General features: G+C 41.2%; 1 protein-coding gene across 3 annotated transcripts in view; it reads left to right on the forward strand.

The window, feature by feature from the left end:
* RRBP1 (ribosome binding protein 1) overlaps nucleotides 1-23128 on the forward strand; it is a 92771-nt gene extending 69643 nt beyond the window's left edge. For 2 of the 3 annotated variants that reach the window (XM_082249231.1, XM_082249232.1), the window contains 9 exons: nucleotides 3930-4022; nucleotides 5936-6007; nucleotides 7350-7445; nucleotides 9291-9374; nucleotides 12844-12918; nucleotides 14956-15024; nucleotides 15841-15930; nucleotides 17753-17896; nucleotides 22828-23128. In XM_082249231.1, the coding sequence (XP_082105357.1) occupies nucleotides 3930-4022; nucleotides 5936-6007; nucleotides 7350-7445; nucleotides 9291-9374; nucleotides 12844-12918; nucleotides 14956-15024; nucleotides 15841-15930; nucleotides 17753-17896; nucleotides 22828-22866 (762 nt within the window). In that variant the 3' untranslated portion in view covers nucleotides 22867-23128. The remainder of the gene's footprint in view (nucleotides 1-3929; nucleotides 4023-5935; nucleotides 6008-7349; nucleotides 7446-9290; nucleotides 9375-12843; nucleotides 12919-14955; nucleotides 15025-15840; nucleotides 15931-17752; nucleotides 17897-22827) is intronic. The other variant, XM_082249233.1, reaches the window with a different exon arrangement.
* Nucleotides 23129-25065: the final 1937 nt, after the last annotated feature.

Below are 25065 nucleotides of genomic sequence, written 5' to 3' on the forward strand. Positions count from 1 at the left end.
CGTGACATAGCCTCACGGACAGAGGCTGGCCACAGGTCAAACGTCTTGCAGGGTCGCATACGATCACGAGATCATGGGTTCCTCTGGCAGACGCCGCAAGCATCCAAGGGCCAGGGTAGGCCAGTATTATCCTCGGCTCAGGCTTCTTCCGCAATTCCTGCGAGTTATTAAAAGCGAGGATCTGCTAATCAGTCTTGTGGCCATAAACGTCCCTTGGGGGCTTCCTCCCAGAGAAGACCAGTTGTCCTAAGGGCTGATTTACCATCCTGTCTTACAGCCACTGGTTCTAATGGCTTAGCTGCTGAAAGCCAGGTACTGAGATATAGAGGTCTGTCTGGATCAGTGATCCCCACTATGGTGAAGGCGAGGAAGTAGTCTTCCAGCAAGATTTACCATCGTACGTAGAAAACTTACATTTGTTGGTGCTCATCCTCAATCCTTTTCTGTGGCTTGGATCTTAACCTTTCTTCAACAGGGCGTTGATCAGAAGTTGGCCTTGAGTACCATCATGGACCAGGTGTCTGCTCTGGTAATCCTCTTTCAACAACCCCTAGCCACGCACTCTTTAGTTGGTACCTTCATTCAGGAGGTTTGACATGTGGCTCCACCTCTACGGTCTCTCTTGCCACCATGGGATTTAAATTTAGTACTTTTGGTTCTCCAGAAACCTCCATTTGAGAATACTCGGGAGATTCCCTTGCCTACATTATCCCAGAAGGTGACATTCTTGGTGGCTAATACCTCCACCCGCGGGGTATCTGAATTGGCGGCATTATGCTGTCGCATTCCCTATACATAGGGATAAAGTGGTTCTTCGTCCCTGTCCATTATTCCTGTCAAAAATTTTCTCGGACTTCCATTTGAAAGAAGACATTGTGTTGCCTTCCTTGTGTCCCAGGTCGGCTCATCCCAAGGAATTTGCTTTGCATACCTTGGATGTGGTTGGTGCAATTCGGGTGCATCTGACAGCTACTGAGTCCTTTCAGAGGTCAGACTCAATTTTTGTGGTTACAAACAGACCAAGAAAAGGGCTGGCCACTTCTTCGGCTACCATCTCCAGATGGATCAGACAGACGGTGATTCAGGCCTATTTCGTTAAAGGTCAGGTTCTACCTTTCCCTGTCAGGGCGCATTCTACTTAGGCGCTGAGTGCTTCTTGGGCCTTCAGTCATCGGGCATCAATATCGCAAGTTTGCAAGGCGGCCACTTGGTTGTTGGTGCATTCCTTCACAAAATTCTGTAAGGTAGATACTTTGGCATCTGCGGATGCTTCTTTCGGCTGCAAAGGTTTGCAGGCTGCTGTTTAGGAAGGGCTGTTCCCTCTTGAAGGGTGTCTTTCTTTACACTTTTTTTTTTTTTTCAGATGGGGCTCCTGTGACCCTGTTAAGGCTCATGTGTCCTGGTTAAGGGCTCTTATGTTTAGCCTTGGGTTATTACCTCACCCCTCATTTTCCCTTTGGAACTGCTTTTTGACGTCCCAGTAGTTATAATTTATGGAGTGCTGTGTCCGTCGATGAATGAAAGAGGAAACGGGATTTTTGTACATACCGTAAAATCAATTTCTCTGAGTTCATCAACGGGCATAGCACCCACCCCTCGATGGAGTTCTGATACTTATAATATTGCTTGCTACTAAACTGATTATTACCTAGAGCAGAGCGGGGGGTTATATACCAAGCTGAGGACAGTCCATGGGCATAGCCAGGTGTTTTTTGTTCTGCCTAGTCCTACTCCTGAAGGAGGCAATATAACCCAGTAGTCATGATTTATGGAGTGCTGTGTCCGTCAATTAACTCAGAGAAATGGATTTTACGGTAAGTACAAAATTCCCATTTTTCTCATACATAATTAGAACTTAAGGCAAAACTTTTTTATTTTGTATAATATAAAGAAGGGCTGTAACCCATGTCTGGTTTATTTTAGCTATCTATGTCCCCTTGGGGAGATTTCTCTTCACTTCCTGTCCCGTAGCCAAAACAGTAAGTGAATGTAAATCCTTCCAAAGTAAGGGGATCCCTGGTTGTCACCAGATCCCTTGGAAGATTTATCACGTATTCTGTTCTGGGGATAACACAAAATTTCTAATTTTCTATTACTTTCACTTTTGGTAATAATGGTAAAAAAGACTAAGAGGAGGCAAATCTCCCTGACAAGGGCACAAAAAGCAAAAAAAAAAAAAAGAAACAGGGGTTCTAATTCCTATTTGCCTTTAGTTATGCGTATACCTAGTATTTTGTACAGCTCATTATAGAGACAGACCCCACATTCAGAGTAGCGCCACCACCCATACACACTGATTTTATACATTTGACTTCCCACTACAGTTAGAAGTATTCTGGGTAGGCAGCAACTCCAGCTTATATTTTCCATTGCGTGGGATTTCCACATCTAAATATCTATGTCTCCCTGCACTGTGACTTTCCCCATGTCCCTTCTTTCCCTCTTCTATTTACTCTCCGACTTTACATTCTTTGTTCTTCCCTTCCTGACCTTCGGAATAGCCGGTGTGGTTCTCAGAAAACATTCTGGAGCCTTGGCATTTCAAAAATCAAGCATCTCTGGAAGACATTGTCTTGTACGGCACAAAATGTCACCATTGGCCCCTCTTGCCACTCATTGAAGTCTTTAAAATTGCAGTGAAATCCTGTGTATGATGATAGTAAGCTAGGATACAATCGGGAGAATTTAAAATAGCCTGTCACTAATTCAAATAAGCCTTTGTACTAGTGTTGGTAACATTACTGATGCTTACGGTAAATTCACATAGTTCTTACTACCACCACTTTAAGAATCTGTCACTATGGCAGCGACAAATTCTTAAAAATTTACCACCAGCTTTAGGATTAGGAAAATGGTGGTAATTAAGACCAATTCTGGGCTGGTACAGTGCAGGTCGAAGCTGTTATGTATGTGGCAGATGCCCCCACGGGGCTCCATTTAGCTGTCGACTGGGAGATTCCCTGGCAGAAAGCTAATTGTAAACAAAGGTGATTTTATTACCCAAATATGGACATGCCCCATTTATCTGATGCCTATAAAATTCCCTGGCGGAAAGCTAAATGTAAACAAAGGTGATTGCATTACCAAAATATGGAAATGCCCCATTTAGCTGTTGGCTAGGAGATTCCCTGGCGGGAAGCTAAATGTAAACAAAGGTGATTGCATTACCCAAATATGGAAATGCCCCATTTAGTGGTCAGCTAGGAGATTCCCTGGCTTAAAGCTAAATGTAAACAAAGGTGATGTCATTACCCATTATGGAAATGCCCACATTTGGGAAATGATTTGTCACTGATTGTTCGAAGCCCAATAGGAACCTGAGAGACTAGTTTCTCATCAGGTCCACTTTACATTAGATTAACGGCACATGCCAGTGGGTGGATTCGAAAGCCATTATTGGGAAAAAAAATGGCTATGGATCTGCCCACTGCTGTGTGCTGTCAATCAAAAGCAAATCGGACCTGATGGCAGACTAGTCTCTCAGTCCCCAACCAGGCTGCCCCCACCACTAGAACAAGACTTCTCCATGGCGGGCCTATCAGACCAACGGGCACAGTATTCGGTGAAAGAGAGCAGGAATGAATGCACTGAGGCAGGAGTGTTCACTTTGGACATTCCGCAAACAGAGACCAAACAATTTACCTTCCTCTGACAGGTACATGAATCGGACGCAAGCGCCAACACTTTCAGTGCTGCGCCCCAACAGAATTCTAAGGGGTGCATGACACCCTTTAGGAATTCCTTCAAGGGTGTTTGTAGCTATTTACTGATGTGTTCCTGCCTTGTTATGTGAAATTCATCTATTACCGACCCCCACTGTGTAAAATCGTTTTGTGAAAACATCCACATATTTTCTTTTCTGTACCCTATAATCTTAATAAAATGTAAACGCTGGTCTAATATTGGCTTCTGACTTTTCATTGTCTTAGGAAGGGATGCTGAAGGACCTGCAGAAGAGTGTTGAAGAGGAAGAGCAGGTTTGGAAAGCAAAGCTAGAGGCATCTGAGGAATCACTCAGAAAGGTGAGTGCAGCTGCATTAAATTGACATTTTTAGAAGAGATCACCAGTAGCAGCCTTCATGTTTTTTTCATTATGGTTTTCCTTTAACCCTTCTGCTGCCAGAGCCGTTTTTGCATTTTCTTGCAAACATGTTTAAAAATCATTTTAGGCCTGAAGATTGCACAAAACCCCCAAACATTATATATTTTATGAAAGCAGATACCCTAGAGAATAAATTAGTGATAGATCCAAATTTTTAAGGACACGCAAAATTTCAGTAAAAAACATACTAAAGTGAATTTTAGGGCAAACAAAATAAACTACCAAAACTTTTGGTAAAATATAAAAGCGAAGGTTGAATTGCGTAAATAGATACCCAACGTGTCAAATATTAAATTTGTGTGCACCCGGGAAATGGCGACAAATTTCAGTACCCAATATTTTCTATAGGAGACGCTTCAAAAGCCCTTACAGGTATCAGTTTAGTGTTACGGAAGAGGTCTAGTGCTAGAATTATTGCTCTCACTCTGGCGTGCCCGGTGATATGTAGATGTGTAGGTGCCCCCGACACATGCGTTTACATTCATATATGCGGGGGGCTTCAAAAAAATTTTGGGGGGAGGGGTTTATGTACTTGCGTGTAACTTTATTTTTTTGCAAAGAAAAACAACATTTTTTTACTTAACATATGTTTCATAACATAAGGGACAAAAAAAGTCATGTGTCTGCAGTTCCCTTCCACCTCCCGGCACCCACCAAGTCGCTCCCGGGCCCACGGATGGGCAAGCGGAGTCCGGAAAACATGGCAGGGAGCGTGATGCCGCTGGGGGGGGCGCACCAATACCGGGGTTGTGTGTGAGCAATCGGGCGGCAGCTCGACAGGCAGGAGTCTGCTTGTCAGTTTCACAAACAATCCCTGTGGCTGCAGCCACCAGATTGTGTGGGAAACCCCCTGCTGTCAGGTCCGTACAACGTACAGACCTGGTAGAGAAGGGTTAAAGTAGCAGCATTAAAGAAAAATCCTAGAATTCCCTATGGCTTATAAATAGTGTCTGGACATGACACATCCAAACAAAGACCAGACAGGGGACATGGTACAAGATATATTAACATTCAATATGTTGTCATTTTAAGGTATAGACTTTAAAGTCCACTTGCACACAAAGTGTAGCTTGGCCGCATCACCCACTCCCTCCTCACTGGCTGTGATTGATAGTAGGCAATGGCTCTCGCTGCTGTGTCTAAGCCTATGAGGAAGGGGAGAGCCTATGCTCTCGTGCACATCACTGGATCAAGATCAGGCTCAAGTATAGGGGGGTGGAGCTGCATGGAGAAGGTTTTTTACCTTAATGCAGAGAATGCATTAAAGTAAAATAACTTTTTCTCTTGGGTTGTGTCATAGTGACAGGGAATTAGAAAGTTGAGAAGTGATTGGAAACCTGTTCAATAGGAGACACAGCAATAAAAACATTTTCATTTGACTATGGGAGAGTTACAACCTTTTGTATGTTGTTTTTTTTATTGCTGACTGTGCCTTCCAGTCTCGTGATCCCCACATCCTAATTTCTTGTCCTGGTGTCACTGGCATACAATTTAAAAGAACATCTTCCAAATAGGAGTCACAGGCTATTATAGGGCACTTTGGTTGTCTGTCAACAGCTGCCATAGTTCTGCGCTAACTAAAGGAAGTTGACGTGTGGTTACTATGGATGCTACACACCTTTGCACTTTACACTTTGCTTAATTTGGATTGGGCCTCTTTGACATAGCAATACATATAGTTACCTCTAATTGTCTAAATGGTAGGCTATTGATTATCTTTCATGCATTCTCTTACCTTAGTACAGTAAATGAAAGCCTTATTGGTTGTTATGGGTTCATTTGTGAAAATCTTTACACTGCTCATGTATTTTTATTAATACTTTTTTTCTATAGTCACAAATCCAAATAAAGTCCCTAGAAGAAACAGTGGAAAGACTGAAATTAGACGTCCAAAGCACAGACCAGGTATTATTACTCTTACTATTATAAAATGTCACTGTTGCTATACTATGCCAACATTATAACAAGAGTTCACAGAAAAGGAGGACTTTTAAAACCCTTCTTTTTTGGTCTCAAATCATTCATTGAGTTTATATTTAGATAGTCAAGAAAAAAAAAGAGTGCCCCATGGTTGAAATGATAAAACTAATATAAAGATTATAGTAGAACAAATCTCTCAATGCAGCTTGCAAAAAATTCTAGCATAGGTATTGCTGCATAGATGACCCATTTTGAGATGTGAGTGAACCAGAAGAGGAGATGAGCAGGACAGAGCCCGACAACTAGCCAGGATCATTTCTGAGCTGGATTGCCTGTCTGTATTAGTGAGGAAGTGTCCATGCCGACCCAGGGATCTGTTCAAACACTGCAAGAGTATTATTCATTCTTGCTGTAAACACTTCCATTTTTTTGATTTCCCAAATGCGAGATTATAACTCGGGTATTGTGGGTCCATGTGTCCACCTCCAATATAAGGCAATTAGACATCTGGCGACAATAGGAATATGCAGAAGTAGCTTTCTTGGCAGTCCTAGGCATTCTTTGTGGGGGGGAGACCCAAGTATACCGATGGATCTAATGGGGTTTTAATTTGTAAAAGGGTGTAGACAAGGGCCTCCACTCTTTTTCAAAATGGCTGTATCTTTGGCCCAAAAAAAAAAAAAAAAAAGCTATTCTTGGTTCTTTTTGACGTTTCCAAAACCGATTGGAGATGATTTTATGCTTTTTTTTTTCTCTTTTAAAGGAATAAAAGGATTTTCAATTCGATTAAAATAAATAATGTGTGTGTATGTTATGTATGTATGTGTATGTGTATGTATATATATATATATATATATATATATATATATATATATATATATATAATATATTATTAATAATAAATAATTATGTATATATACATTTATTTCCAAGAATGCAACTATATTATTGTTGATGCACGCCATACCTTTTAGGCTCAATATGTAGCAAAAAAACTAAACAGGGGGTTGCAGTAATATATATATATATATATATATATATATATATATATATATATATATATATATATATAAATATAACATTTATTTAAATGTCTGTCAGACAAAAAAGTTAGTTTGACTACAGTTTGGGGCAACAAGCCCTTCAGCAGGCCAAGAAAGACAGATCACCCCCCAAATACATATAGTTTATATACGGTGTTTTAAGGTGCCTGCATGCCTCTACACTGATGCTGAACAATTTTTAGTTCCATTCTTCAGTCTTATCATTTTGCAGCCATATGTTAGAATACAGAGAATACGTCATTGTCTCTCTCTCTATATTTCAGCTCAAGGAATGCATTGCTTTAATGGAGGCACAGTTGGAGACCCAGATGAACACCTCTAGCACAGAATGTCAGACCTATTCCATAGAGGTGGAAAGTGTACGTGTCTTGTAGCTGGTCATAAATCTGTCCCTATATACAATATAAGGGTTCATACATAATTTGGAGTAGAGAACCGTTAGGCATTGCGTTTGGATGAAACTTGCACATTATCATATTTAGTTATAGGCCTTTAATGTTTGAAACTCGAATTTGCTATGGGAATGTGCAAACTGCTGGTTCCTGGTGTCTATCAATTACTGCAGTCTTCACAGTCAATAACTTTTGCATATGTAGGTGTGTGTGTTAACTTTTGGCTCCTAAAGTTGGTGCATCTATTTTAACATGGGCATCGAATGCATTTTCAGCACACGAATATATTGCACAAGAGTAACGTATTTGTCCTGGTTCCTAATACCTGGTGAAAATACCAAACTGCACGTATCCTCCCCCCTCAGTTTGACTGCAATGATAATACCTACATTAGTTGTCAGTGGTGCTATTCTATTTAAACCCCTCTGCATTGGTTTCCCCTTAACTTTCTTCTTGTATTGATGGTCAGTAGCAGTGCTGAATAAAATACCTCTCCCCATTAGTGCACAGTGGCAGGGTTAATTAACCCCTTAATGCTGCATTAGGGGGCCAATGGCAGAGTTATTTTACCCCTTCATACTAAAGCGTGTTGGGGGTTAATGAACACGGCCACTGGCCACTAATGCAGCACAAAGGGTTAATACTGTTACTGACCACTAATGCAGCACTAAGAGTTAACTAATACTAATGCAGAAAGAAGGGTTAACTAATAGGGTCACTGGCCACTAATGCAGCACAAAGGGTTAATTATTACTGTCAATGACCACTAATGCAGCACTAAGAGTTAACTAATACTGTCACTGACCACTAATGCAGCATGAAGGGTTAACTAATAGAGGGTCACTTGCCACTAATGCAGCACTAAGGGTTAATTGTTACTGTCAATGACCACTAATGCAGCAGTGGCCGGTGACAGTTTAATAAACCCCTACATGCTGCATTACTATCTAAGTGGCAATGTTTTTTAACCCCTTCACCCCCCAGCACCCCCCCCCCTTCCGGCCCACAGCCCCCAAGGAGTTAATCAGTTCACTGTTAAAAGCTGCATATCAGGAAATGGCGCTCTGAGTCTGATTGCATTGAATCAAATGCCTTTCTTTAGATGGCTGCTTTCAAATAGTTTGTGTTTAATTTACCTTCCTTACATCTGTCCCACTACCTCAGGGCTCCTCACTCTTCCTGGCCTGGGAATGACATGTCAGAGGGACAGGCCAGGACTAACTATGACCAGTCTGGCAGAGATTACTCAGATCATTAAAGTGGTTTAACCAAAAATGTAATAAATTGCAGCTTACCGATCAATAGATGTAGTGGCTGCATTCGTTTTATTTTTATTTTTTTAGGCCAATCAATAGATGTAATGGCTGCAGGCGTCCAGGGCTCCTGCCCTTTTTGCCCCCCCATATTGTCCCAGCCCTGCTACATAAAATTTTTTAAAACAGTAGTGAATTGGTGATGAGCTGAGCCTGATACCATCCTCTACATCTGAGCCTATCTCTATCACCAACCCTTCTTTAGCATTACTGTACAGTAGCCATCATCTTGCATTATTATAATTTTTGTGAATTACATCAATAACCTATTCCAATAAAATGTTGCAATTAGAAAAAAATAAGTTTTGTGGTGAATACAGCTGATTCACATGAATAGAGCCTTTGTGTATGAGGCTAGCAAAGAATCTGATTGAAAACTGTGTTTGCAAACAGGTGCATGGATATGGACTGTATACAAATGAGCGTGATTTATATGTAGCATTATGCAAGGCTTTGGATAATGAATGCTAATATGAGTATCTGACTTCCTTTATTGCAGCTGAGACAGCTTTTGTCAGAATCACAAGAACATCTGGAAGCCACAAAAGTAGAAGCCAGAAAACAAAGCAAAGAGCTTTCATTGGTAATTTTAATAATTAACCCCTTAATTCCCAGAGTCATAACAAACCTTAATGCCTAGACCCAATTTGCAACTTTTGCATGTGTTAGTATAACCGCACACATCATCGCAACTACTTAGTGTACCCTGGTGGATTATACCTTGCTTTTTTTCTGGAAAGATTGGGCTTTTATCTGAGAAATTCTTAATGGATATCTCACAATTTTTATTATCAAAGAAAACAATGTGTGTGTGATTTGTGCCTGTAGTAGGGCCAAGAAACAATAGTACAAATTTTTTATTTTTTTTGTATGTACCTCTTAAACACACTGACACTAATGCCTGGTACACATGAGGAGATTATCAAAAGAATGATTGTCTGTTTTTTTTTTTGCATGCTAATCTCATATCGAAAATGAAGGTTACTAAAGTTACAAAACTTCTCATACGACAGAACAAAAATTTGGGATTGATGTTTTGTATTATATTGTATTTGTTTCGAATTTTCGGACGAAAACTGTACCAATTAAAAGAAAATCGCCCTATCTGGTATCGTACGAGAAAAATGTTTGTGTTTGCCCCCTTCGGATAATATTGGATGAACTGTTGTGATTGGCTCTCGAAAGCTGTGTACTAACGATCAGATTATCATATGATCACTTCAAAAGCGGTATTTTTCAGATATTTTTCTGATCGTGTGTACAGGTCTTAACATTGACACTAAATGTAAAGCCTTCTTTTTCTTACCTAAAACACACTGGCAGGAACTGATACTAACTGACACTTACACTTCCATTAACCCCTTTCCGTCTGGCCTATAGCAGAATGATGGCCGGACGGGGGCTTCCTTGTCCTGACTGGACATCTTATGACGTTCTTCAGAACAAGCTGCTGTGCGCGCCCCCGGGGGCACACAGCACCGCAATTAGTGGTGCGGTGTGTCACTCGGACACACCACATCTCTGATCAGGATTAAGAGCCTAGAACGCAGGCTCTTTACCACGTGATCAGCTGTGTCCAAACACAGCTGATCACAGTGTAAATAGGAAGTGTCAGTTATCGGAATTTCTCTACTTGTGCTGACAGGGCATGAAGAGAGACAATAAGCAGCTCTCCTAACAAGGGGGGGTCTGTGCTGATAAACAGTGCATTGATTATCAGTGCAGCCCCATCAGTGATGCCTGCTGGTGCCCACCTGTGCCCACCAGTGATGCCAAACAGTGCCCACCAGTGGTGCCAATTGTTGCCCATCAGTGATGCCTGTCAGTGCCTCCTCATCAGTGTCGCCTATCAGTGCACATAAGTGCTGCATATCAGTGCCCATCAGTGCTGCATATTAGTGTCTCATCATTAGTGCCACCTCATCAGTGCACATAAGTAAAGGAGAAAAATTACTCATTTCCAAAACTTTGTAATGGAAACCAAGACAAATTTTAAACATTTTGTTATTTTTTCGTATGTTTAGCAAAAAATAAAAAAAAATCAGTGGTGATTAAATATCACTAAAAGAAAGCCCTATTTGTCTAAAAAAAAATGATAAAAATTAGTTTGGGTACAGCATTGCAATACTGCGCAATTGTCATTCAAAGTACGACAGCGCTGAAAGCTGAAAGTTGTCCTAAGCAGGAAGGGGGGGAAAGTGCCCAGTACTGAAGTTGTTAAGCCTTCTGTCACACCAAATGCGGCTTTAAAATCGTGTGACTTCTTCACTTAAAACCATACGATTTCTAAGCCGCATGTCAGTGTGACTTGAGGTGCGATTTGGAAGACATCTGTGCGACTTTATATACAGATGTCTATGCAAGTCACACCTGAACTTGCAAAAAGTAGTGCAAGAACTACTTTTAAAATCGTTGCGACTCCGATCACGTGGCCTTTATTATTAACTCATTGCATTTAAGTGCATTGAAGTGTGGAATTTTTTTGTCCCCCTTAATGTGCATCACAGAGCTCTAGAAGGCACACCTGGTGTAAATAGGCTCTTACATGTAAAAAAAAAAAAAAAAAAAAAAAAAGAAATGGCACCTCAGCCCATCTGCACAGCCTGTCTGTCTGTGCACCAGTGACAGCAGCTGTGTCTTAGATTCTCATTGCCATAAATCTTTGTAGATATGCTGAACCAGGGGTGAAGCTGGGATGCCCTGGGTTTTGGATAAATGAAGACAGTGGAAAGTATTACCTCTCGTAGAACATTCTTCGTTATATTTCTGTCTGTATTATTTATATAGCAGGGAACATGAAGGACAAAATGTCATTTTGTGACACTTGTTCTCTTTTGGAAATAGTGGTAAGTATAACATGGGGCAGGTAGCGTTCCTAGAAAAGTATCTCTTTGTACTCTTCTCTGCAATATATTTCATGGTAATCTCAAGAGGGATCCCTGCGAAACTCTTCTTGGTAAACCAATTGCTGAACTGTTTTGTCCCGAGCGTCAACTGGCTCTGCCTATTTTTACTGCAACTAAGTTAACCATCGCGAGGGCATGCGAGACTCTTGTACTCAGTTTTAAGGCAGTTAAGAATCGCATGAATGACGACATGGCGAACGCGAAGTTCACAGCTATCCTCTCAGACACTCATGGGAAATTTCTTCGGACATACAGTATATCCAACCTTCTAGGTTTGACAATACACTTCTCTCAAATGAGAGCTTTTTTGGCGCAGGCCAAGTGGACTCTTCCCCTCTCCCCTTCCCTTTCTTTTCTTTATTTCCTCATTTCCGCTTTCCTTTTTTCTTTTCTTCCTTATCCTATTGGATCTTTTTCATGCATCCACTTTATAAGCCTACTAGGCCGCCAGGCTTTTCCCTGGTATAGATGGTTATCGTGATAATTTTCCTTTATTTTCTGTATTACATTTACTCCTAATATATTTTTCTATGACAAATGCTTTATGTTTAGTCATGCCTAGCCCTATGTTGGGACACTCTTGCTCTCATGTTCCCTGTAATGCAATTTGGATCCCCTGAATTCTTCGAACTGTGTAATTTAATCATTCCCTGTTTAGGGACACCAGGTATGGGACTAGAGTTTTATTTTTCTCTCATACTTAGTTTCATTTGGCTTATTATGTGTTGTAACCTTCTAGACATTGTTCTTATATGTTGGATTGCATATTAATAAAACCTTTTGTAAAAGAAAATGACCTCTTTGTAATAAGTCATTGATCCTTGTTAATCTCATTGTGATAGCACTTAGGGCAGGCTAAAGCGGCATCTCAAGCTGTGTTGTCACAGATGATCATAGTGCTTGAGAGGCAATTTTAGCATTCCTTGAGGGCTGTTGCAGTTCTATGAAACATTTTCAACAGCATTTACAGCTGACTGGAAGCCTATCTAATAAAGTATTAGTTATAGCTACCCTATAAACATTAGGGTGGGTTGTGTCCTTCAGGTTTGGTAGCTGGAATTTCAGCAAATTTCTCTGCATGAGAGAAAGTTAACACTTTTTGATTGCCATTTCTATTAAATGTGATTAGTATATTCTCTTTTTCAGCTCAGACAGCAGTTAAGTGAAATGCAGAATCATGTGCATGATGAAAAAGAGTCCCATGGTGTACAAGTTCATCAGGTTAGTGACTAGTACAGACACCTTACACCCAAATGCTCTTTGTTTTCCTTATGATGCCCTGTTGATTGCTAACCACTGTTAGAGCCGGTTCACACTACCGCGACCAGAAAGTCGCCTCATAAGGGGCGACTTGTTAGCGCTACTTCAGCGCGACTTGTGAATTATTTTAAGCGACTTATATGATAGACGACTTTGTACGACTTTGTATTTGGACAATGAGAATATGATGTGTTGTGACCCAATTCCCATTTTCTTTTTTTTCTTTTTTTACTCATTTCCGCATTGCCCACCAGTGCCATGTATCAGTGTCCACCAGTGCCACTGCCCACCAGTGCAACGTATCAGTATCCACCAGTGCCACGTATGTGTCCACCAGTGCCACTGCCCACCAGTGGCACGTATCAGTGTCCACCAGTGGCACGTATCAGTATCCACCAGTGCCACTGCCCACCAGTGCCATGAATCAGTGTCCACCAGTGCCACATATCAGTGCCATGTATAGTGTCCACCAGTGCCACATATCAGTGCCATGTATCAGTGCCACGAATCAGTGTCCACCAGTGCCACATATCAGTGCCACGAATCAGTGTCCACCAGTGCCACGTATCAATCAGTGCCACGAATCAGTGTCCACTAGTGCCACGTATCAATCAGTGCCACGAATCAGTGTCCACCAGTGCCACATAGCAGTGCCACGAATCAGTGTCCACCAGTGCCACGTATCAGTGCCACGAATCAGTGCCACATATCAGTGTCCACCAGTGCCACATATCAGTGCCATGTATCAGTGCCACGAATCAGTGTCCACCAGTGCCACATATCAGTGCCACGAATCAGTGTCCACCAGTGCCACATATCAGTGCCATGTATCAGTGCCACGAATCAGTGTCCACCAGTGCCACGTATTAGTGTCCACCAGTGCCACATATCAGTGCCACGAATCGGTGTCCACCAGTGCCACGAATCGGTGTCCACCAGTGCCACGAATCGGTGTCCACCAGTGCCACATATCAGTGTCTACCAGTGCCACTGCCCACCAGTGCCACTTATCTGTGTCCACCAGTGCCACTCACACAGACCAGGCAGAGATAATGGTATATAGGAACTGTAGGCATGGCTGCAATGTGGGGAATGCCTGGCTAATTTTCCTTCTTCTTCCTGGAAAGTCTGATCACAGTCGCTTCAAATAAGATAAGGATCCGACTTGGAGGCGACTCCCATTGAAGTCTATTGGCACAAGTCGGATACAAGTCGCCTCAAAGTAGTACAGGACCCTTTTCTGAAGTCGGAGCGACTTCAGTAGTGCATATTAAGACGGCTCTCATTGATTTTCATTGCATTTGTTATGTCAAGCGACTTGGGGCGACTTGAGGGCGCACAAGTCGCCTGACAAGTCGCGGCAGTGTGAATGGAGTCTTATTCAACTGTTTAAACCTTATTTTGGTTTGTGTGAAATTTATAATAATTTCTAAAGTTAAACAAAAGGGTGAGTCCTAGGAAATCGTTTCTAGTGTTCTGTTAATTTGGGGATAGCAGAACTCTAGGTATAGATTTAGATGCATAGTTGCATGTCCAGCATGGACGAATGTACGTATGCATATGCCATGTAAAAGAAACAAACTGCAGGGCTGCAACGATCCCCTAGCGATGCCACTGACCCAAGGCAGGGAGATGTGATTGCCATAATGACTACCATATCTGCTTGCTAACTTAGGCATCTAAAGTAGTAAATTACTATTAATTCTTCCTAAACCTCAAACTATTCTACAGCATTATGGAGATCTGATAGAAGACTTTCTATATAAGTTTTTAACAGTTTCACACTTCCCCTTACCTGAGCTAGCTACATTACCTGGCCTTCGTTTTTAGTCGGTACATTGTTCATTTTTTCAGGAATACTTCTGCTTTCTTAAGTTGCATTTTTTTTTTTTTTTTTTTTTATTGTACTGGAACATTGTATTTATCTATATTGTTACCATTTTGTTTTTTTAAATGAGTTACTACAACAATCTGTATATATTTATATTTTATAACCAGCTGAAGGCTCCACAGCCAAGTTTGGAGGAACAGACTGATGAGCAGACCATCTCAGCAGACCTGGAAGAGGTGAATAAAATACATTAAATCACGGTTTTAAATATATGAAAGAAAAACTATAATTGTAGTGAGCCATTGGCTTTTCTATGTAATTTTTTTTTTTTTAATATCTTTTTCAATGGTTTGTGTTTGTTTTTTTTTTTTTCTGTAGCTGTGCAACCTTCATATTACCAAAAAAAAAATATTAAATGGCAAAATTGGAGGGATTTTACCTATTAATAAAAGTACATTGAGTGTAAAAGGCAATACTGGCCTCAATCCCTTTTAGTAGTAGGGGTGATTTTTTTTTTTTTTTTTTTTAGAAAATTATGATGTCCAACACTTAAAGTGTATCTACACCAAAGAACACATTTTAAAAAATTACAACTTTCCAGTCTTTTTGAAATGAGGTTGCATTTTCTTTTTTTCAGGCTTTTTCCCCTTATTTTCATCTGGTCATCTGACCAGTAACACAATACCTGTCTCAGGACGACAGTGCTCACCCACTGTTCTGTATCTATTGAGAAATGTTGTTGTCACCCTGCTCACTCCTTATTTGGACTACAAAACATCTGCTCCTCTCCTTGCCTCCATAACCGAATAGGAGGGGTTGAGTTGCCCACAGATGTAAACTTGGTAGGGCTGATAACACTGCTTAAAATTTCAGTGCAGTGCAGCAGAGTGCACAGGAAGTTAGGAGCTTGCTGGATTTCTGGCAGATATATCAGCATTTCTGTACTTGCAGCATTATTACAGAAACAGAACATGGAAATTGTGCATATATTGGAGAGATGTATTTTTTTCCCCCTGGTAACCACTTCATATTTTGTATGCTTTTAGGAACAGAAATCCATGCACAGTTTGCAGCAAGAGCTTGAGAAACTGAAAAGTGCAGAAGAAAGCTCAACCGGCACCGAAGAAGCACAACAATTGAAGGTTGGCACAAATTGTGTGATTTGTAGTATTTTTACTTCCTTAAAATATAATAATTCTCAGTTTTTCAAAAGGAGTTCAAGTCACCAGCATTCAGACAATATTATTGAGTTGAGCATTAGTTCAAGTGCCAACATTTAAGCCAGGTCTGTAGCTGACGAAAATAGTACCCTCTTAGTAGATCTGCAGTCCAATCTGTGGAGTGACCTTGCAGAAGGCCATAAATCTAGTACCTGCCTTTTCATCGGGATCCTCAGTGTTGTGTGTTGCAAACTCGAGGCCATAGATCTGGCCAGAGGCCAATCATTGTGGCTTCCAGTGACAGATCTCCAATTGTCAAGAGCAGGGGTCTCCAAACTTTCTAAGCTAAGGGCCAGTTTACTGTCCTTAATGCTTTATGGGGCGTAACTGTGGCCAGGGGGAGTAGTATATGCCCCGGCATCAGTGCCCAATCATTTTAATGGTGATATCAATAAAAAGAATAGTGCACCATTAATGGTGTCAGTATGGGGAATGGTATGCCATCATTGGTGTCATTTGGTGAAATGGTGCCCCAGGGGCCAGATAAAGGCATGCAAAGGGCCACATCTGGGCCACAGTTTGGAGACCACTGGTCTAGAGAGATGTGGCAGAAAAATAGTGTCCTGAAAACACCATTTTGTCTTAATGTCTTCCACTTTTTGCTTTCTCTGACAAACAGGAGAAGAGGACTGACTATTCGAATGTACCATGAAGTATTTTTTTTCAATATACATTAATAGAGGGAGCATTAGGGCTAGGGTTACTTTGTGTGACTTGTTCACCTTAAACCAATCACCATAGTGTCATGAAATGCTGGGAATCACCTTTATGAGTTAAGGATCAAGCCCAAGTGTCTACCTTATCCACTGTTTAGGACCAGCGTGTCTTGCAAATTCTTGGTAGGATTGTTGAGTAGGAGATTATTAGCTTTGAAATAAATATCCTTTAGCTCCAGTGTTTGGTTTTGCCTTCTAGAACATCTTTAAAATGTGTTTATTCATGACCATATCTGCAATTTAAGTTTTGCTGATTAAAGTCACATTTGTGACATAACTGGACTTTCTCAAATAGAAGACCTAGTCACTCAAGCGCCAACATTTGCTAATAATTAGAGGTGCACTAAATGGAAATTTTGGTACCGAAAATGCAGAATGCACTTGGCCAAAACTAAAAATTACAGTTTTTAAAAAACATATATATTTATTATATATAATTGTATTATATTTAACTTTTTTTTAATATCATGAAATTAAATGAATATGAATTTATTGTCGGCCATTATTGGCACCTTTAGCGATAGCCTTTAAACGCACCTCCCCGTTGAAATGCATTGAAAACCTATCAATAATGTGATTTTTGAGTCCCATGACTTATGAAAAACACACCATAAGCATAGTTAAATCATGTGCATCTCCAGCGCCGTTATTTACACTTTTTTCTCTTATCGGCAAAATGCCGATAACACCATTTTTAGCCGAAATGTTTCTGCCGCCAAAATTTTGGTGCATCTCTACTAAAATTGGTATAATTTGCCCGAGCCCAACACTGTTTAGTTATGGCAATCAGTCATTCATAGGGTTTTTGGTCAGACAATTGAGGAGTTCTGATTGGATGCTGTAGAATATGCACTTTGATACAATGCTACACTACTACTTACTCACCCTGTAAAAGTCTCTGATTACATTCTATACCAATAGCTTACTTGTGTTCACAATCTGTTTCACCTTTTAAGGCTTTTTTCATATATATATATATATTTTATATATATTTAAACCTAACCTATCCTTCGCTGGAAATATTGTAGGAGAGACTTGACAAGGAAAAAAAACTAACACGGGACTTAGGTCAAGCCGCTAACAAACTATTACAACTCTTCAAGGCTTCTCAGGACCAACTTTCTAAGGAAAAAGAGCACAATAAACTGCTGCAAAGCCAACTCAAAGTGACGGTACTAACTCACCTTTCTCGCTGTTAACCCTGTCTCTTCAACTTCTTTTATAAACCTAATAAATCACTAACTATGATAACTAAGGCTACTTCTCTGCTGCACCACTGCACACACTCTAATGATAAACTCATGTCACAGGTTTCAGCTAAAAATTGGTTTAGTGCACAAAATAGATGATTCTACTGTGCATAAATAACGGGTACACTTGCATTGTCACTCCAAATATGGGCACTTCGTACATAAGGATCTGCCTTGGTAAGGAATCTGCTGCAGATATCTGATTAGAAGGACTTGTAAATGGGTTTTCTACATTTAGTATTAATGCAGGAATGGAAAACATTCATTGGTACTCTCAGGCCCCTTTCACACGGGGTGGTCTCCACCAGGAGTTTGCTTGCTCAGTGGGGAATCTGTCCGCTGATCCCTGTTAAGCAGGAGGATGGTTAGTCTGTGTCCGCTCCACTTATGCAGCATGGACACAGACACAGTGCGTTCTCCTCTATGGGCAGTCGGATGCAAACGGTCTGCCTGTCCGTTTACACCTGACTGCCATATGACCTGCTAGACGGAAGGGGAATGGATCCGCATCTGTCTGTTTTTAGTGAATCAGATCAGATATAAGTGGGAGTAAACGGACACATGTCCATTTACACCCGCTGCTCCATAGAGGAGAATGGAGGGTCAGATTAGGTCTGCCTGGAAAACGAACGGGTGGATCCGATCGAACTGCTAGTGTGAAAGAGGCCTTATGCTGAAGAGTGAAGAGTTCATTCTTCTGTCCCCTACTATTAGGTTGGCTTGGGCAGCATATAAATTGGAACAGAACCACTCAGCCTGATTGACAATAGGATGTTCCAACAGCCATTGTGCTGCTTCTACTGTCTAATAAAAAAATTCCTGATGGTGGGAGAAGAGTCCGAACAAATTCCCTCTACAGTTTAGCACAGATGTACCAGTGAAGGGATGTTTTACTGAAAGCAGAACATTCCCTTTAAAAAAAATAAAAATTGTACTGCGAGAAAAGAGCAGGCTGCCATTGTTGATGTCGTTTAATGGAATTAAAGCGGAAATAAACTCTCTCAATCAACATCAGCAATTTTAATCCTTATGCTGCACGCCTTAGTAAATAGGAAAGTATATTTATTCCTTTTTAACTTTGTTTTTTTTACATTTCTTTAGTTGATTTCTAGTTTGTGGCCTAGGCCAAAAAAAATCCAAAATAATTCCATACATCCTAGAGCAGGGATCCTCAAACTACGGCCCTCCATTTGTTGCAGAACTACATATCCCATGAGGCATTGTAAAACTCTGACATTCAGACATGACTAGGCATGATGGGAATTGTAGTTCCTGAACAACTGGAGGGCCTTAGTTTGAAGACCCCTGTCCTAGAGCATGGGCATTTTTTTTTTCTTTCATATGGAGGAAAGGCTTTCTCAGCCAAGCACACCCTTCTGCTTGCATGCCTTAGCTAAGGGCAGATGGATTCCTGGAAGTAAATGCCACATGAATCATCTGCCCTGACTCAAGATGGCTGTGACTAGAAATGCTAGGGGAGTGTTTTTCAAAGCGATTGCATGACAAAATAAGGCAAAATAAGGCAGGGAGATGTGGATGGATGGTTGGGTAGGTGAGTTCGCTTTGAATATTAAAAATGACTTAAATATTTTCGGAAAGAAAGCTGCGGCGCCATCCTTGGTGGCCTGGAAGGCTCTGGAAAATAGGGCTCTCCCATTTTATAAGGCAACCTATGCAAATAGTGGGGCACCTCAGAAATCTGATAAAGTGTGGGGAGGCTAGGTTGAGTCTCCTTACGTTTCGTGTGCATTTTTTTGAGCTGTTACAACAAATTGAGTAATTTCCTGTTATGATCTGCGAATATGTGATGCCGCCTTTTTTTTTTTGGGGAAAACATGAAACAATGTGTGAAGTTTGCCTTTAAATACCTTGATATTTGCAGGTGGGGTGGGTGTATATCCTGATTTCTTTTTAGGATGTGGAACATTTTCTATGGTCGCAGGTATATTTAGCTTTAAGGGTTTTTTTTGTGCCCTATGACTGCGTTGCTGTTGTTTGCTTCGCAGGCATTGTTGTAACGTTATGTGCAAAATTAATAAAAATTATTTTCAAAAAATAAAAAAGAATTTAATAGCATTTTCAGTTTGTGGTGCTTAGATACAGTTTAGTCCTGCTTTAGAGACCCTGTCACCAGGCCGTTATTTTCAACAAAAATCTTCTCATAAGATTCTAGCTGCATTTAATGTATTTTAGGCATGTTATTTACCTTAAAAAGCCTCCGGCTTTTTAAGACACCGGCCGGTTCACTAAAGGCTGTCTGACATTTGGCCCGTGTGTATGTCAGCCAGTCCAAATCAGCGCTCTCAGCCAATGGCTAAGAGCGCTGACCAGAGCGTTCTGGGAGGGGGGGGGGTGGGGTGACCATGTCAGGACCCAACAGCTCAGCGAGGGAGATCACTGCACTAACGTCAGAGCTGTCAGTTTTCAGGTTGAACTAAAAATATACCAGGCTTAAAGTAGAACTGCATTGCATCTGGGCACCACAAACCAAAAATGCTATTTCATTCATTAGTAGTAGTAAAGCAAACTCCCCATCCATTCATGTCTCCATGCTTTATTTTGCTGAAAAATAATAAAAAAAAACACCCCCTGGAATTTCTAGCCGTGACCATCTTGAGTAAGGGCAGATGATTCATGTAGCATTTACTTCCTGGAATCCATCTCAGGCATTGGCTTAGCTGAGAACCCTCCCTCCCCTCCTCAAGACCCCTGGGATGTATGACCTCATTTGCCTAGTAATGGAAACAAGGAAGTAACTGAAGAAATGCAAAATAAACCCCCAAAAAACTGTAAAACAAGTAAATATGATATACTTTTCTATCTATTTACTAATGCTAGCAGCATAAGGATTAGAAATAGTCCATGTTGATTGAGAGAGTGAAGTTCCACTTTAACCACTTCTGGACCAGAAGGATTTGCCCCCTTAATGACCAGGCCATTTTTTGCGATTCGGCACTGCGTTATTTTTACAGACAATTGCGCAGTCCTGCGACACTGTACCTAAATAAAATTGATGTCCTTTTTCCCCACAAATAGAGCTTTCTTTTGGTGGTATTTGATCACCTGTGTGATTTTTTATTTTTTGCGCTATAAACAAAAATAGACCAAGAGTTCTGAAAAAAAAAAAAACAATATTTTTCACATTCTGCTATATAACATTCCCCCCCCCCCCCCCAAAAAAAAAAATTTAAAGATCAATATTTTTTAACATGTTAGGCTAATTTGTATTCTGCTACATATTTTTGGTAAAAAAAAAAAATGCAATAAGCGTATTTTGATTGGTTTGCGCAAAAGTTTTCGTGTCTACTAACTACGTGAAAGATTTATGTCATTTTTATTGTTTTTGTTTTTTTTTACTAGTAATGGCGGCGATCTGCAATTTTTAGTGGGACTGCGACGGACAGATCGGACCCCTAACTGACATTTTTGACACTTTTGGGGGGATCAGTGACATTACTACAGTAATCAGTGCTAAAAGTAATAATGACACTGGCAAGGAAGGAGTTAACACAGTGGGTGATCAAGGGGTTAAATATGTACCTAGGGGAGTGTTTCTAACTGTATGGGGGTTGGTCTTTTGAAATGATCACGTGTGTACAATAGCTGACTGTCCTTCTCTCTCAGGGGGGAGCGATTGCGGATGGCAGGCGGCAATTGGAGCCGCCTACCCCGTGCATCGGTGTCCCGCTGCCGAGTGGGGGTGAGAGTGCGCCGCCGGTGGCGCACTCGCCCCCTAGCTACAGGCGTGCGACAGCTCTACGTCGGTTTACGCAGAAGAGGCTGCCTGCCGCAGTAAAACAGCGGTGGGCGGTCGGTAAGTAGTTAAGTGTAGATGTCCAAAAGCCCTGAGACTTCTGTCAGGTACGGACATCTTTGATGTTAGTAGCCCCAGCAAACTCAAATCTGTCACTCAGATGAGATTGTATTGTCATCCCCTTTACTCTTTCCTTGGAAGCTACATTACAAAGTTACGGAGGGGGATGAAAGGAGTATTGGAGTTGCTGGGGCAGAACAAAGAATAATTAGACACTTCCACAATAGAAGCGAATTTGCACTCACTATTCCTGTGTCTGTTGCTAATTTCCTTCATGTCCTTTATGTATGTCTTCATATCATCTATGTTTAAATGGTTTTATGATCAGGTTTTGATAAAGAAGTGATACTGCAAAAAAATGTTGTGGAAGTTGGACACTAAGTTGTAATTTTAAGTGGACCTAGACTTAAAATCTGTAGTTCCCTGTCTAACAGGGATTCATTAGCAGGAACCCTTAGGTTCAGGAACATGAAGATCTGTGCAGGTTATGCTTTCATGTATATGGCGACTTCCTTGCAGTTACACATTTTTGCAGAATTGATGACAAAGTGGGTCTAGGCAAAAGATCAGCTTTTAGAATCTTTACTGTAAGCAGTACATCATTCACAATGACTTGTTTTTCTTGTACTGCTTGAAAGATAAGGTTCAATTTTCATACCTGCACCATCAGTGTTGATGGGTGAAGCCTTCCCAGGCAGCTATTGTTTCCTTCCGTGGGGGGGGGGAGCCATCTGTCAGGAAAACGCACAGTGTTTATTGCTAGCGGCTATTGCTGCTGGCAGTAATCTCATGAAAAGTATGATCAACCGATCAGCCTACTCATACATGGTTCGAATCTTGGCCGGTCCCTGCTGAACCGGCTGAGAATCAAACTATGTATGGCCGGCTTAAGTTGAGGTCCACTTTTAAGCTAAGCTTGTGCTTAAAATTACTTTTTGTGAAATGGCTAAGAGCAGATGACATAAAGTATCGTGCAACCTAATTACAGTGAATGCTGAAAAACATTTGGGTTAACTCTATCATTGTTTTTGTTTTCTAGGACCAAGACGCCACCATCAATAGTGGAACATCTGTTTGACCATAAATAACTTTTCGGTTAGGGCTTTTTTTTGTAACCACAATGCCTTAAACATTCCTTTATTGAGATTGAAAAAATAATTTAGTGAGCCAAAAGCTTCCAGAAGTTAATGTCTTACTTATAATGGCATACTTTTTTTTTTTTTTTTTTAACAAAAATGACATTCCAATATGAAACCACTGACTGTGTCAGTACGCCATACCAACATATTCACCTTTTGGACTGACAGCCTGAAGAGATTACTGGGAATTAAAAAACAAAAGGGACAGACTGTGTACTCTGCTATAGGAATCGGTGCAATTTATTAAATATATATATTTTTTTGGAGTGAGCGGTGAATGAATGGACATAAACCTGGCAATTTATATGAAGAAGATGCCATACTGTAACTGGTCTCCAGTATAAAGTCATGTGAACTGTTGGTTGCCTAAATGCCAATAAAATATTGATATAGCCATCAACCTGCATTTGTATTTTATTGGACCAGTGGATACATTTCTGTGTGTGTATATGTTAATATATATATATAGATATAGCACCCTACAGGTAGGTGCTAGGTAAAGTATAGTGGGCCTTGGCTGCCTAACAGCAGGGCCATAATTTCAGCTGTCTGTCATGTCTCCCAGGTGTGTCTGCTGAGAGGGGAGTCTCCCCACTGGCTCCATGAGAGGATTCTCATTTACAGGGGAGGAAACCCAATCAGAGACACACTCAGGCTTTTATGTACCCAGAAGGCAGATTCTGCCACAGAGGATTCTGGGAGTGGGTATAGGTTCTGAAGGAATGCATGACGCAGCGTCTTTGGTGGGAAGCAGAGTCCCAGGAGGGAGAGTATGGCTATCTCTCCTCCTGTCAGAGGAAGCGGGTGTCCTGGGTGGTGACCTGGAAATCCAAAGAATGCGGAGCTGAGCTGCAGAGGGCATCCGGTGTGCCGAGAACCAGCGGAGAGTGAGAGGGGTCCAGTTCCAGGAAAGCCTACAAAGGTTGTGAGTACTGTGGATTGCCCCTGGGGGTCTGCCTAGTGTCAGAGGGGACCACTCCGGAGAAGGTTCTAGGGATCCAGGAGTCAGCTAACTGTTAAAGGGGGCGCCTAGTCAGAGGAACCTGAAGTATTAGAGGGGGTACCTAGTCAGAGGACCCTGAAGTATTAGAGGGGGTATCTAGTCAGAGGACCCTGAAGTATTAGAGGGGGTACCTGCAGTTTGGGCCCTGGAGAGTCAGTGTACAGTAAGAAGTGTACAAAGTTGAGAGTTGCAGCAGCATAAGTATTGACAAGGAGCTATCTCAGCAAGTGAAGGGTTAGAGGGAGCTGTTCAGTAGATCAGGAATCAAGAGTTCTACAGTCCTGGAGCTTATGAGCTAACAATCCAAGTTAAAGTCGAGGTTTCAGCGCTAAGTCAGTCATGCAGCATTTGAAGCGTCAGGAAGCGCTGGTCGGCATTCATCTGGCACCAAGACAGCGTTAGTGAGCATTTTTTGTACAAAGTCCCAGTTAAGCCTAGAAAAGCCAGAGGAATATCCCACTCATTCCCTTCTCTCATCCCCTAAAAACAATAAAACAAAACAAACCAAAGATGCCAGAATGGTCATTGTCTGGGTTCACAACTTAAATGTGTTGGAAGTGTTACCGGTATTATTATTACTATAAGTAAGAGAGAGAATTGGAGAGAATTCCTGGCTTGCAGCCTGCGCTTTAATTCATCCTAAAGGTTTTCTATCGGGTTAAGGTCAGGACTCGTCCAAATCATTTGGTGGAGGGGGATTATGGTGTGGGGTTGTTTTTCAGGGGTTGGGTACCAGTCAGGAGAAGGGTAGAAAAGAATTTCCAAGGCATTAGATATACCATGGAACACAGTGAAGACAGTCATCATCAAGTGGAGAAAATAGGGCACAACACTGACATTACCAAGAACCGGATATCCCTCCAAAATTGATCAAAAGACAAGAAGAAAACTGGTCAGGGAGGCTGCCATGAGGCCTACAGCAACTTTAAAGGAGCTGCAGGAATATCTGGCAAGTACTGGCAGTGTGGTACATGTGACAACAATCTCCCGTATTCTTCATATGTCTGGCCTATGGGGTAGAATGGCAAGACGGAAGCCTTTTCTTATGAAGAAAAACATTCAAGCCCTTCGCTAAATTTTGCAAAAACACATCTGAAGTCTCCCAAAAGCATGTGGGAAAATGTGTTATGGTCTG

This window comes from Pelophylax lessonae, assembly GCF_965119305.1.
Source record: "Pelophylax lessonae genome assembly, chromosome: 3".
Taxonomy (NCBI): domain Eukaryota; kingdom Metazoa; phylum Chordata; class Amphibia; order Anura; family Ranidae; genus Pelophylax; species Pelophylax lessonae.